This window comes from Zingiber officinale, chromosome 6B (genome assembly GCF_018446385.1).
Source record: "Zingiber officinale cultivar Zhangliang chromosome 6B, Zo_v1.1, whole genome shotgun sequence".
In the NCBI taxonomy this organism is placed as follows: domain Eukaryota; kingdom Viridiplantae; phylum Streptophyta; class Magnoliopsida; order Zingiberales; family Zingiberaceae; genus Zingiber; species Zingiber officinale.
Genome location: NC_055996.1, coordinates 85,828,836 through 85,843,717, shown reverse-complemented (window position 1 = coordinate 85,843,717; position 14,882 = coordinate 85,828,836). Strand labels below are relative to the sequence as shown.

General features: G+C 32.3%; 1 protein-coding gene across 1 annotated transcript; it reads left to right on the top strand.

Moving 5' to 3' along the window:
• Positions 1-1,625: 1,625 nt before the first annotated feature.
• Positions 1,626-2,798, top strand: LOC121991191 (bidirectional sugar transporter SWEET5-like). The gene is made up of 6 exons (XM_042545209.1): positions 1,626-1,691; positions 1,781-1,817; positions 1,911-2,127; positions 2,221-2,382; positions 2,482-2,601; positions 2,685-2,798. Exons 1-6 carry the CDS (start codon positions 1,646-1,648, stop codon positions 2,796-2,798), a joined length of 696 nt encoding a protein of 231 aa, XP_042401143.1. The 5' UTR covers positions 1,626-1,645.
• The last annotated feature ends 12,084 nt before the right edge of the window (positions 2,799-14,882 follow it).

The following is a 14,882-nucleotide window of genomic DNA, read 5'->3' as shown; positions in this document are numbered from 1 at the left end:
GCTACCATTGCGCCATGGATCCGTTATACGATAACTTTATATAAAAGTTACAGTAGGAGATATGATATATGTGGTCTTATTCCATATAATGGTATAAAGAACCAAGCTAGTACTTGGTTTTTTATTTTTTATTAGTTATCTATTTAATTACTTATATTAATCTTTTTATATTTATCCTTAGATATTGCAAATGAAAAAAATGGTTGGAATATCGTCCACATTTAAAAATAGATGGAAAAAATAAACATTCAAATCATGAAAAATTAAGTTTTTTTTTCAAGGTAGAGTTCAAAAATAAATTTTTAGGAGCTTAGCTAAAAATGGATAATTTAATATTATTATAAAGATATATGAATTTTTTAATTTTAATAAATAATATTAAAGTTACGGTCAAATGTCATAATATGGTGTGATCTAGAATAAATTGAAAATATATAGAAAAAAATCATGAATTTAAAAGTTGAAAAATATCTCGATTGGTACGAGTTCTTTAAAGTAGAGCTAAAAATAAATCCAGAACATAGGCACAATATCATACTATTGTGAATATATTTAAAATTATTTTTTATCTTACGAACCCCCTATCATTAATTACTCGACTTAATCAACAGTTAATAATAAAAATATTATTATTATCAAGGAAATTAAGAGATCTATTTTTATATTATAAACTTGTTATCATTAGTTAAGTTGACTTAATCAATAATTAATTATAGTAAATAATAAAAATATTATGATTAATTATAAAAAATAGAGATATTTATCTTATAAACTTACTATCACTAGTTGAATTAATCAATAATTAATAATAAATAATAAAAACATTATTATTAATAATAAAATTAAGAGATATTTATTTTTTCTTATGAATTTAATATCATTAATAATTGACTCAATCGATAATTAATATTAAATAATAAAAACGCTATTATTATCAAGACAATTAACTCATTTAATTATCCGTATTATTTAAACTATTTTTTTTTATTTTATGAAACTTTTTTTTTCACTAAATATCTAAATAATTTAAACCTTTAAAATTCTCTTTTTTCCAAAATATTTGCTTAAATTACACGAAAACATAAATTAATAATTCAAGAAGAATCTATCAAATTATTAAATAACATTATTTAATCCATTAGATTAACTGAAGCTTATTCATTCATTAGACCATGTTTTTTTAATCTATTACGCTAATTAATTAAAATAATTTCGAACTTTTCTTTTTATATTAAAAATGGAATATCCTATCTTAATAAAAAAAAAAATGAAATTCACTAAGTCCAACAATAACAAATGATTATAACATTATCCATAGATATTATGAAAAATATTACAAACTAAGTCATATAATTAGGCTATAAATACAACCTTTGCATGCCCATCATAAAATCTAGAGAAAGAGGGACAGCTCCACCGTGGAAGAGTAGAGGAGTTAGCAAAATACTGTTGGATATTACAAATTCTAGCAAAATTAGCCTCATCCTACTCCTTTTTGGTACGTACAAATTATCTGATTTAGTTTGGTTTTTTAATATGTTCTTTTTAATTAATGCATTTGGATGAAATGGAAAGGTATATTTGATTTGATTATACTTTCATTAATTTACAAGGCAGAATTTGAGTTAACAATATTACAATAAAGATGATTATCAACCAAAGCATCATCCGCAACATCATTGGAATAATAGGTATATGCATTTATTATACTTTTAAAAAAATCAATAATTTCATGTATCTTCCATAATCTATGATAAACAAAAACTCATCTTCATTGCAGGCAATGTAATCTCGTGTGGTTTGTTTTTGTCGCCCATGTAAGATTTTAAACTTCTTTATTTTTCTTGTTATTGATAATTACTTAGAAAGATTGTATGTTAATTTAAATGCAACTCTTCCATGATTTATAGGCCGACGTATATACAAATCATCAAGAGCAAGGATGTGAAGAAGTTTTCGCCAATCCCTTACCTCGCTACATTACTCAATTGCTTGCTTTGGTTTTTCTATGGGTTGCCCATTGTCCACCCCAATAGCCTTCTCGTGATCACCATCAATGGCATCGGTATAGCCTTTGAAGTATTCTACCTCACTGTTTTCTTAATCTATGCTGCTCGCCAAGGCCGCGTAAGTATAACATGTCCATTATTTTTTTCTCTATCATATTTGTACCATCTAAAACTTCTCCCTAACCAATCTACTCATATAAATCTAATTTAGTTGAAGGTCATGAAACTATTAGCACTTGAGATGGTGTTCATGATAGTTGTAGTAACTTCAGTGCTTTTGTTGATCCACACGACTACTAAGAGATCCTTAGTTGTGGGTATCCTCTGTATCATCTTTGGAACTTGCATGTATGCCTCCCCTCTTGTTGTGATGGTAAGAGCATTCTATCCAATGCCTAATTTAACTATGAATTACATTTTATATATAGAGAGAAAGAGAGAGCCCCATAAATTTATTATTATACTTTTGTAGAAACTTGTGATTCAAACAAAAAGCGTGGAGTTCATGCCTTTCACACTTTCTCTGGCTAGCTTCCTCAATGGAGTTTGTTGGACTAGCTATGGTTTCCTCCCCTTCGACATTAATCTCCTCGTAAGTATTTGTATAGTTAAGCCCATATATATAATCTTGATCAATCAATTAATATATATTTTTCTATCACTTTCTTTCATTAGGTTCCAAATGGTTTGGGAACTCTCTTTGGTCTTGCCCAACTAGTTCTCTATGCTTGTTATTTCAAGTCCACATCGAATAAGGATGCCAGAGTTGAAGTGGAGCTACCCGTCTAAAGATTTTAGTTTTGAATTTTGATTAATATGTGTTTTTAATATTCTTTCCTGTATTAATTTGCATTAATGATTAAACAAATCAATTTCTTTTTTTTTTGTCTCTATGTGATTTATTGCGTCACGAAGTGTGAAATAAACATATCTAACAAAAAACATTATATATTGATCATCGAATTATAATTGAATAATTTATTCTAAGAGTTTTTAAAATTATATGATCTTATCATTCAAAATTTTAAAATAATTTTAAAATATAAAATAATTTTTCAAATAACTAAATTTCATAATGTATATAATTAGTCTCAAACAACATCTTTAATTTTTTTTTCTTAAAAAAATTATTCCAATAGAAAGAGAAAAAGTTATCTTGAGAATATATTAATTTCTCTTTGATTAATGATTAATCTTATTTTAATAGGTATATTTAACTAAATTTATTATATATATTAATAATATAATATCGTATAAGAATACTTTATTAATTTTAAATTTATAAATAAAAATTAAATATATATACTTTTATCATTATTTTCGAGCTCTTTCTCTTTTTACATTTGAAGAATTTTATTAGAACATTAGAATTTTAAAATTTAACTTTTTTCAAAAAATTTAAATGATGAAATTAAATTTGTAAAAAAAAATATGAAACCTATTTTGACAGTGCTGTTTCATATTTAAATATCATAAAATTTTAATTCTTGATTAATTACAAACTTTTTTTTTTCTAATTGAACAAATATAATTAAAGATCAAATTTCAAAAATTATTAAATTTTAAAGAGATTTTAAACTAAGAAATTATAATCACTAAAAAAATATATTTTTTAATGACGGAATTAGAGACAGAAATGTATTTTTGTCTTTAACTTAGAGACAACATTATAATTCCGTCTCTAAATATAAACAGAACTATAGAGCCATTGTAAAAACGATAATTAATAATAAAAGAAAAACATAGTTAATTTGAAATTATTAGCAAAGAGAAAATAATATTCATTGTTGAATAAAGATGAAATTTAGTGTATTAAGTTTCCATTGGTAATTATTACTACAACATTTAAATGGTATTGGCATAGCCTTTGAAGTATTCTACCTAACCATTTTCTTAATCTATGCTTCTCGCCAAGACCGTGTAAGTATAACATTCCCAATATTTTTTCCTCTATCGTATTTGTTGTACCATCTAAAACTTCTTCCTAACCAATCTAACCATGTAAATATAATTTAGTTGGAGGTCATCAAACTATTAGCACTTGAGATGGTGTTCATGATAGTTGTAGTAACTTTAGTACTCTTGTTGATCCACACAACCACTAAGAGATCCTTAGTTGTGGGTATCCTCTGTATCATTTTTGGAACTTGCATGCATTCCTCGCTTCTTGTTACGCTGGTAAGAACATTCTCTCCAATACCAAATTTAACTATGAATTATATTTTTATATATAGAGAGAGAGTCTTATGAATGTATTATTATATGTTGGTGCAAGTTGTTTTAATCATCTAATTTTGATGTATGATAAATATGTTAAAGTTAGATATGATGTTTGTCTAACCTTTCTACTACAAGTGTACTGGAGTTGACTGGTCTGAAGGACCTGAATCTAGACTGAAATCCAGTTAAGTCCGAGGGACCCAATAGCTGGTGGGAAATCCATATAGGTTCGCAGGGCTCGATATCAGACGGAAAGTTAAGTTGGGTCCGCGGGACCTGACAACTGACCGAAGTTCAGTTGGGTCCGCGGACCTAACTGTTGGTACCCAAGGTTGTTTTGATGTGATCAAACAAGTGAAGTTAGGTCCTGTTGTGTTTAACCTTGTGTCTAAGTTTGCAGGAGCTTAGAGGCAAAAGAAGTCGAGTAAAAGACGCAGCTAACGAGAAGTACGACACGAGAGAGAGTTAACGGGCTCGGTGCGTCTGAGGGACAAGGTGCTGCGAAATTGTATGCGGGCGGACGAGAAGCCGGAGTGGAAGTTTGTTCGAAGGCTGGAAGTTGGGTTCAGGTGAGCCCTATTCCGGATGGCCAAAATTGCCCAAACGAGTAGAACCGGAGCGGAAGACCCGGACCGAGGCGAGCAGAGCGGGAGCAGAGGGTCTGGATCGAAAAAGTCAACCATGTTGACTTTTAGGGTTCAAGCGTCCGAACCCCAAAATTTATCATGATCGACGTGGACTTTGATTGACTCGTCGGGGATAGAATTATATCCCAGTCTAGGCGCCTGGAACCCTTCCAGGCACCCCGACCAATGCTATAAATACAGCGTTTGTCCAGAAGCTAAAGAACAAGCATTCTTGCATCAACACTTGTACGCATCTTAGTTTTCATTTAGCTTCTCATTTTCTGTGCTTACACTGCTGTAAAGAGGCTTCTCCGCCTAAAATAGAAATTAGTGATACTCCATTCCTTGGATTAACAACCTCCCCAGTTATAACCAAGTAAATCCTCTGAGCCTCTGTCCTTTTGTTTATTTAATTATTTTTATGCAAGTGTTCTTTTAAGTCTGAGAAGGGTTCATTTTTGTTTTTTGTGTAGGGCTATTCAACCCCCCTTCAAACCGGCCAACGGTCCTTACAAGTAGTATCAGAGCGAGGAGCTTCAGGGGGACTAACCGTCGATCGAAGCATTGAATCAATGGCTGGACCAAGCATATATCCACCGAAGTTCGAGGGGGAGTTCGCTAGCTGGAAAAAGAGAATGCAAGTATTCTTTAAAACCGACTTTGAATTACTATTAATAATGAAATTCGATTTTGTAGCACCCGAGGGTAAGGAAGAATACTAGTGGACGAAGAAGGAGCAGGCCGACTACGTGGCAAATGGCAAAGCAGAGTTCCATATATTGAGCGGCATTCCGCCACAAGAAGTCAACCGGATCTACACCTACGACTCAACAATGGAGCTTTGGGAGAAGTTCCTTGAGCTACACCAAGGGACGCCCGAAGTCAAGCTCACGAGAAGGGACTTACTTCGCAACCAGCTCACCAACCTACGATTTGAAAAAGATGAAACGATTGCACAACTTCACTCAAGGATTAAGGAGCTCATCACCGAACTTTCGAATCTCGGAAAAAAGGTAAGCAACCGAGATTCACTAAGGTACGCTCTTTATGCATTCCCTCGAAATACAAAATGGGCATCACTAGTAGATGTATTCTATATCTCTAAGGACTTAGAATCAATTACCTTAGAAGAATTTTTTTCAACTTTTGCAGTGCATGAATCAAGATGTGTAGGTACGAAGGAGACGAAGCACAACATCACCTTCAAGGCAACGAGAGACGAACATAAGTCAGAATCCTCTCTCGATGACGAAGAAATGGTAATGATAGTAAGGTGTTTTAAAAAAGTTATTTAAATCAAGAAAAACTAATCATCCATAGGGTAGAAAGAAAAGGACAATCAGATGCGACCACTGCAACGAAGAAGGACATGTTAAGGATAACTACCCTAAGTTAAGGAACAAGGATAAGGATATAGGGAAGATGCCTGTCCAAATGAACTAGTACAAGACTTTAAAGGTGACGTGGGATGAAACGTCGTCCGAATCAAAATTTGAGACTTTCTCCAGGCTTGCGTTGATGGCAAGTCAACAAGACGAACACGAAGAAAGCTCTTTCAAAATGAGCATCGAGAGCGTTGATGAAAGGGAAGCGACATCGGGAGAAAGCAGCAGTTTAGGGGGAACCACGGACAACGAGATCGACAACGAGATATCGTCCTCCCGATAAAATGTTTAAATTTGTTGAATTGTTAACTAAAGATTGTTGCAAATTAGAAAAAGGAATTAAAGAATTAAAAGTAATTCTAGCAAAATCTTGTCCATTAGAAGATTTTGATAAATTAAAGCTAGAAAATGACATTTTACAAAAAGAAATAAAAAACTTGAAAAAACATATATGCACATATAGTACAAGTATTAGAAAATATAATTTGAACTGATATTTTAAATATCACAAAGGACAAATTAGGAAAATTTCAAAGAAATATGTTTCTAAAAAATTCTTAGTTAATCCAGTTGGCTGGAATCTATATTGGGTTTCAAAGTCTTGTTTAACTTGAACTTTAATTAGATTTAGCGCTTTCAGCGAGAAAATTAAACGTTTTAATTTCCTTATGAGACTTTGTCTAGAAAGTGGTTGTTGCTCCAATAACCAAGAAGACCTAGTGTCTCGCCATAGATTGGAAGCAAAATATTGAAATAAAATGTTTAATTGACTAACTGATAAAGCATTAAAATTGAAATTAGATAATGCTTTGAATAGTTATTCAATTTTTTTTTTTGGAAAATTCTTAAATTTTTCTATGAAATCTGTTTAACTTAAAAAAAAATCTCAATTTTTTTTTAACTTAAAGTTTTTCAAGTTATTTTATAAATTTGTGCTTTACCAAAATGTATTTTATATATTGCACAATTTTTTTTAAAATTATAAAATTTTTTCCTTCAAAATTTTTTTTTACTTATAATTCTTTTTTATTTAAAGTTTTTTTATGTGTCAGATTTACTTTACCAAACTTTCTACAAAAATTATTTTTTAAAAATTTGTTTGACCGAGGAAATTATTGATTGTTTCACAAAATTTTTCCTTAGATTTTTTTTAAGTTATTGCATTTTTAGTACTATCAAAATTATTTTCAGTATTTTCAAAATCTTGATAAATTTTTCAAAATTATTTGTAAATCAGAGTTTTATAAAAGTTATCCTTAGATTTTTTTTTTAGTACCCCATTTTTTATCAAATGAGGAGAAGGGAAGATTAAGTCTAGGGGAAAGTTTTTTTTTAAATTTTTGTAATTAATTTTTGAACTTGAATTACAAATTTATTGATTTTATTTTATATTTGTTTACCCTAACTTAACTTGGGTTGCTCACATAAAAAAGGGGGAGATTGTTGGTATCCCAAGGCTATTTTGATATGTTTAACCTGTTAGTGCGGTTAGCACTAACGGTCTAATCCAGGTTTTGATGAATGACAAAATAGGTTAAGTTAGTTTTGTTATTTTTCTAACACTCTAAACCGAGTGTGCAGGAGAAGCCCAGGCAGGTCGACGGGCTGACCTGATGTCTGGCACGAAGCCCAGCTAGGTCGACGGACCGACCGGATAGCTGACACGAAGTCCAAACGGGTCGACAGGCTGACCGGACGTTTGGCACGAAGTCTAGCTAGGTCGACGGGTTGACCGGATAGCTGGTGCAAAGTCCAGACGGGTCGAAGGACTGACCGGACGTCTGGCAGGTAAGTAAAGGTAAGTCACTAGAGGGGAGTGACTGTGAGGACGCGTTCCCAGGAAGGGAACTTAGGCGCTGATCCGACTTAGAACCATTTCAGAACTCTAAGTCGAGATCGTGACTAGATTCCAGTCTCGGAAAGACAAAATCTAAGTTATACTCTTTCTATTGAATTATAAACTGTGTTAATAATCTGTTTTGCAGGATATATGAGTGCCTCGGACTAACGTTTTTTGCAGGATATATGAGTGTCTCGGACTAACGTTTTTTTTTTTTGCAGGAAAGAGTCTGCTGAAAAACATGGTCCGGGCGCCCGGGAGGTACCCAGGCGTCCGGAGGTCCGGGCGCCCGGAGGTGAACTTTTATCCCCAACGTCACTGAGGCACGTGGAGCTCACTGGTTGGCTCGGCTATGTCACCACCAGGGCGCCCTGAAGGTTCCAGGCGCCCCGAACCTCCTATATAAGGAGGGTCAAGGCTGAAACTCAAAACGCAACTCACGATCAGATCTTCAGTGCTCCTACGACGCTGGCAAAAGCTCACCGACAAGTTTTATTTCTTCCTGTCTTAGTTTTCATAATTGTTGGTATTTTCTTTACTAATAATTCCTGTAATTTCATTGTAACTCTGATTTTGAATTATTAGTAATTGCCCACCGAAAGGACCCTTGTGTGCGGGCCTTGGAGTAGCAGTCAACACAGGCTCCGAACCAAGTAAAAGAACTTGTGTTAGCCTTGCTCTTCCTTTCCTTACTCTTTTTCCACTGCTTAACTCTTTACGAAGATTTTTTTTCGATATTCACCCCCCCTCTATCGATTCTTTACGATCCAACAAGTGGTATCAGAGCAGGTACCGCTCTGACTTGGTGCAACCGCCAGTCAGACAAGGGGGTGACATTTCTTTCCATTTTTTTTTCTTCCATCTTTTCAGTTTTTCGCATAATTCCAAACTGATATTATTATCTTTTTAGAAAGTTTTTTCTTTGCAATTAAATCTAAATTGGTGCAACACCAATTTGGTTCTCTTTATTCTTAATTCTTCCCACACTACTAATCCAAGACCAAGTATTGGGATTGTGTTTGTTGCTGCTTTATTGTGTGCAGGGTCATCATGTCTCAGATCGAAGGTTTTAGTACGGTGCGTCCTCCCCTATTCAATGGGGATGACTTTTCGTACTGAAAGAAAAGGATGGAGGTTTACTTGAAGACGGATTTTGACCAGTGGCTCAGCGTCACGAAAGCCTACAAAACACCCGTTGACAACTCCGGAATTCCGCTAGACCCGGAACAGTGGACTTCGAACTTGAAGAAGAAAGCCTCGACGGAGAACAAGGTGATCAACACGTTACAATGCGGATTGACAAGGGAAGAGTTGAACCGGGTAGGACCGCACCAGAACGCTAAAGAACTATGGGATAAGTTGATCGAGCTACACGAAGGGACCAGTGACGCAAAGGTAACGAAACGAGATTTACTATTAAATAGAATATTTAATATAAAAATGTAGGAAGGAGAAATGGCGAGTCAGCTCCACGCGAGGATCAAGGACATCCTCAACGGGCTCCACGCGATAGGCCACCAGATAGATAACAGAGACTTGATAAGGTACGCGTTAAACGTATTTCCACGCAATAGTTTGTGGGCATCCATCGTGGATGCCTACAAAATTTCAAAAAATTTGTCAAAATTAAAATTAGACGAACTCTTTTGTGAATTAGAACTACACGAATAAACTAACGCTAGATCCGAGAAAGGTATAGCTTTGTTTGCAGGTTCCTCCAAAGAAAAAAAGAACAAGCCTGAACCTGAAGAAGATTCTGACCAAAACTCTGATGATGAAGAGCACCTAGTGAACCTGGTAAGGAAGATGTTCACCAAGAGAAAGAAGAGCTTCAGCAAGAAGGACCTTTAGAAGATCAATTCTCCAACAGAATCAAGGAATGTGACGTGCTTCAGATGCAACAAGAAGGGGCATTACAAGAATGAGTGTCCAAGATTGAAGAACGACAAACCGAAGACAACCAAAAAGAAGGCCCTCAAAGCGATGTGGGACGACACCTCCTCGGATGAATCGGAGGCCGAAGATCAGAAGCATCAGAGTCATCTTCCGCTAATGGCCTACGAAGCTGAGTCGGAAGGCGAATCAAAAGACGGGTCCGAACCTGAATCGAGGCACGAGTCCGTACTCGTTTCCAAAGGTCCCGAAGAGGTATATCTCAACTTAAATCGAAAATTCTTTAAAATTATTTCGTGTTTGAATAATAAATTAGTTAAATTAGAAAAAGTAAATGAATTGCTCCTTGAAGAAAATCAAAATCTCAAGGAACAAATCACGAATAACCAACTCAAGATCTAACACTTGAGGAAGAGAATTCATCATTAAAAATAGAAATTAACAATTTAAAAGGAATGTTAGAAAAATTTACAACTAGATCCAAAAACTTGGATCTAATTTTAAATAACCAAAAAGCAACTTACAACAAAACTGGACTTGGCTACAAGTCAAGTTCAAACAAAATATTTAAATCGTTAATAACCCAACACAAACCAACTAGTAAAGCTTGGGTTCCGAAAGCGTGCTTAACCACGCAAGTAGGACTTAATCAATATTACATACCTAAAGACAAAATATATTATGTAAAGTTAATCAAACCTAGACCAAAAAATTCAAAACCCAAGTATACTAAAACTCACCAAAACTTAGACTATCATCAAGTAAAGTATAACTATAAAAGAAATAGACATAAATTTAAAACTAAAAATTAATTTAAAAGGCTAATAATTCAGGGGGAGACTCCAGAATAGCTGGCACCTCCAAAACTAACGTACCTGAAAGGGTAACCCAAACTAATCTACCCGGCAGGGTACTTAGGACCAATTAGGAAGGGGACTCAAGTTTAATTTGAAAAATGGTACTGGTGAAGTTTTGGATGATAGTACGTTAGGAAAGCTTAGTCTATGCATGTCTAGGAAGATATAGCTTCGACCTGGTGCATTTGGCTAAGTGGAATTGACCAAAGCTACTCTTTATAGATCCTAACCAGTTAGACCAAGGTTTTGTACTAAGTCCAGTGGATGTACTAAGTCCAGTGGATAAGACTATTTGAAAAACCTCGAATGCATGGTTACTCTAATGATATCCAAGTGACTCATCATAGCCCAGAAGTGTATCTAGAGAATGTCTATCTGTTGAATCGAAAGCTAAACTTGAATCTAACACAAGTTAAAAACAAAACCCTAAAATTAAACTTAATTCATCTCACAAAATTATAGGATTCCCTGATTGAAAACGTAGATCAGGTGAGATGACTAAGGACCCAATTAAAATTGTTAAATCAAATTAAATTAAATTAAACCAAATTAAATTAAATTAAAATTTTCTTTTAAACTTAAAAATGTATTTTAAAATTAAACTTAAATTGTTTTTAACTAAAAAATTCATTTTAAAATTAAACTTAATTTTTTTTAACTTAAAAATTTATTTTAAAATTTAATTTAATTTTTTTAACTTAAAAATTTATTTTAAAATTAAACTTAAATTGTTTTTAACTTAAAAATTCATTTTAAAATTAAACTTAAATTGTTTTTAACTTAAAAATTCATTTTAAAATTAAAATTAATTTTTTTTAACTTAAAAATTTATTTTAAAATTAAACTTAAAATTTTTTTTAACTTAAAAATTTATTTTAAAATTAAACTTAATTTTTTTTAACTTAAAAATTCATTTTAAAATGAAACATAATTTTTTTTACTTTAAAATTTATTTTAAAATTAAAACTTAATTTTTTTTACTTAAAAATTTATTTTAAAATTAAAATTAATTTTTTTTAAAAAAACTTAAAAATTTATTTGAAAATTAAACTTAAATTTCTTTTAAACTTAAAAATTCATTTTAAAATTAAACTTAATTTTTTTTAAATTAATATTTTTTTAACTTAAAAATTTATTTTTAAACTTAATTTTTTTAACTTAAAAATTTATTTTTAAACTTAAAGTTTTTTTTAACTTAAAATCTTTTTTAAAAAATTCATTTTGAAATTAAACTTAAATTTTTTTAAAAAAAAAATTAAAATTAAACTTTAATTCTGCTTGCTTGAAAATTAACTCAAATTCTCGCATAAAATGACAAATCTTGAAAATAATCTTAAAGGAATAAAATTAGACTAACTTTAATTCCTACCTATTATAGGAAATCAGGTGGATTTTGGACAGTGGTTGCTCCAAGAATATGACTGGAGATCACACCAAATTCACTCAACTTACTTACAAGAGTCTAGGAACATTTGCCTTTGGAAACAATAGCAAACTTAAGGTAATTGGTATAGGTAATATTGAATTAAAAATAGATTTTATTATTACAAATGTTTTACTTGTTGAAAACTTTAAATATAATCTCCTAAGTATAAGCCAATTGTATGACACTAGGTATAAGGTTAAATTCTTATCTACAGAATGCTTAATCAAACATCTAGATAATCCTACTATAAGTCTAAAAGCCTTTAGAAAAGACAACATCTATGCAATTAACTTAACCACTTCTTCAGTTAAGTGTTATTTAACACAAAAAGAAGAAACTTAGTTATGGCATAGAAGGATGTCACACATAAATTTTAGAAATATAAGCAAATTAAATGGATTAGTTAGAGGCTTACCAAAGTTACCTAACTTAGACTCAACCATATGTAATGCTTGTCAACAAGGTAAACAGACAAAATCTACTCACAAACCAACTAATCAATCACAAACCAACTCAATATTAGAACTTCTACACCTAGATATATTTGACTCTCATGGAGTCAAATCAATAAATGGAAGGTTATATTGTCTACTCATAATAGATGACTACTCTAGATTCACTTGGGTCAAATTCTTAAAAAATAAAGATGTAACTTTTGAAATATTTACAAACTTTTGCAAACAAGTTGAAAATGAAAAAGACCTTAAAATCAAAAGAATTAGAAGTGACAATGGGGGGAATTTAAAAATCATAACTTTAATAAACTTTGTCTCGAAAACGGCTATCATCATGAATTCTCGTGTCCCAAAACTCCCCAACAAAACGAAATTGTAGAAAGGAAAAATAGATCTCTACTTGAAGCATCTAGAACAATGCTAAATGAATACAACCTACCTAAGTACTTTTGGGCAGAAGCTGTTAGTACAACCTGCTACGTGCAAAATAGAACAACATTAAATAAAACACATAATAAAACCTGTTTTGAACTCTATTATAATAAACAACTCAATATAAAATACTTTAAGGTATTTGGGTGCCCAGCCTTCATCTTAAATACAAGAGAACACTTAGGAAAATTCACATCTAAAGTAGAGAATGGAATCTTTGTAGGATACTCCCTAAATAGTAGAGGTTACAGAGATTATAATAAGGTTACCTTAAGAATTGAAGAAACTACTAATGTCAAATTTGAAGAATCCAAACAAAATCAAGAACAAACCCAACTTCAACCAATTGAGTTCGTTCAAGAAAATACTAATTCTAAGGGAACCAATCAATTTCTAGAAGAAGAATAACAACCTCAAGAGAGTCAACCTTCTAGAACCATTAGAGTCAACCCAAATCATCCAACTAGTCAAATAATTGGTGACCCATATCTAAGGGTTCAGACTAGGTCATCTTTTAGAAACCTAAGTCAAATTTCATTAATTTCAAAAATTGAACCTAAAACAGGGCCTGAATCATTACTTGACCCAGACTGGGTAATTGCCATACAAGAAGAACTAGCCCAATTTGAAAGAAATGAGGTTTGAGATTTAGTGCCACCACCCGAAAATAAAAAGATAATAGAAACAAAATGGGTATTTAGAAATAAATTAAGTGAAACTGGGGAAATCACAAGAAATAAAGCTAGACTAGTTGCCAAAGGGTTCAGTCAAGTAGAAGGACTTGACTATGATGAAACGTATGCTCCAGTGGCTAGACTAGAGTCTATTAGAATGTTACTTAGTTATGCATCCCACAAAGGGTTCAGGCTATACCAAATGGACGTTAAGTCAGCCTTCCTAAATGGATTGATAAAGGAAGAAGTCTATGTAGGACAACCACCTGGGTTTGAAAATCTAGAACACCTTGATTATGTCTTTAAATTAAAGAAGACTTTATATGGACTTAAGCAAGCCCCTAGGGCATGGTATGAAAGACTTACTTCGTACCTAATTTCTAAAGGGTTCAACCAAGGTCAAATTGACCCAACCCTGTTCGTTAAGTTAATACAAAAGGATATTTTCATAGCCCAAATCTATGTAGATGATATTATCTTTGGGTCAAGAAATTCATAATTTTTAGATGAATTCACAAATCTAATGGAACAAGAATTTGAAATGAGTTTAGTAGGAAAACTAACTTACTTTTAGGATTACAAATCAAACAAACAAATGAAGGAAACTATATCTATCAACAAAAATACACTAAAGAATTACTTAAAAAATTCGGAATGGAAAATACTAATGAGATAAAAACGCCTATGGCCATGAACACAATCCTAGATAATGACCCAAATGGAAAACCGGTTGACCTAAAATATTATAGGAGTGCAATAGGTAGCCTACTATACCTAACTGCAAGTCGACCCGATATTTTATTTGCAGTTAGTATGTGCGCTAGATACCAAACCTGCGCTAAGGAATCACATTTAACTCAGGTTAAAAGAATCTTTAGATACCTTAAAGGAACAACAAATGTAGGTATTTGATATCCTAGAACTAAACACTTTGAATTAATAGGGTATTCTCACTCAGATTATGCTGGGTGCAAATTAAACAGCAAAAGCACAAGTGGTGGTTGTCAACTTCTAGGTCCATCACTTGTTAGCTGGTTTAGTAGAAAGCAACACTATGTTGTGCTA

Excerpts from the sequence above, each read along its gene's own strand:
- LOC121991191 (XM_042545209.1), top strand. The coding sequence starts at position 1,646 with ATGATTATCAACCAAAGCATCATCCGCAACATCATTGGAATAATAG. Across the intron at positions 1,692-1,780 it reads CAACATCATTGGAATAATAG|GCAATGTAATCTCGTGTGGT; the intron begins GTATATGCATTT and ends TCTTCATTGCAG. Across the intron at positions 2,383-2,481 it reads CCTCCCCTCTTGTTGTGATG|AAACTTGTGATTCAAACAAA; the intron begins GTAAGAGCATTC and ends ATACTTTTGTAG.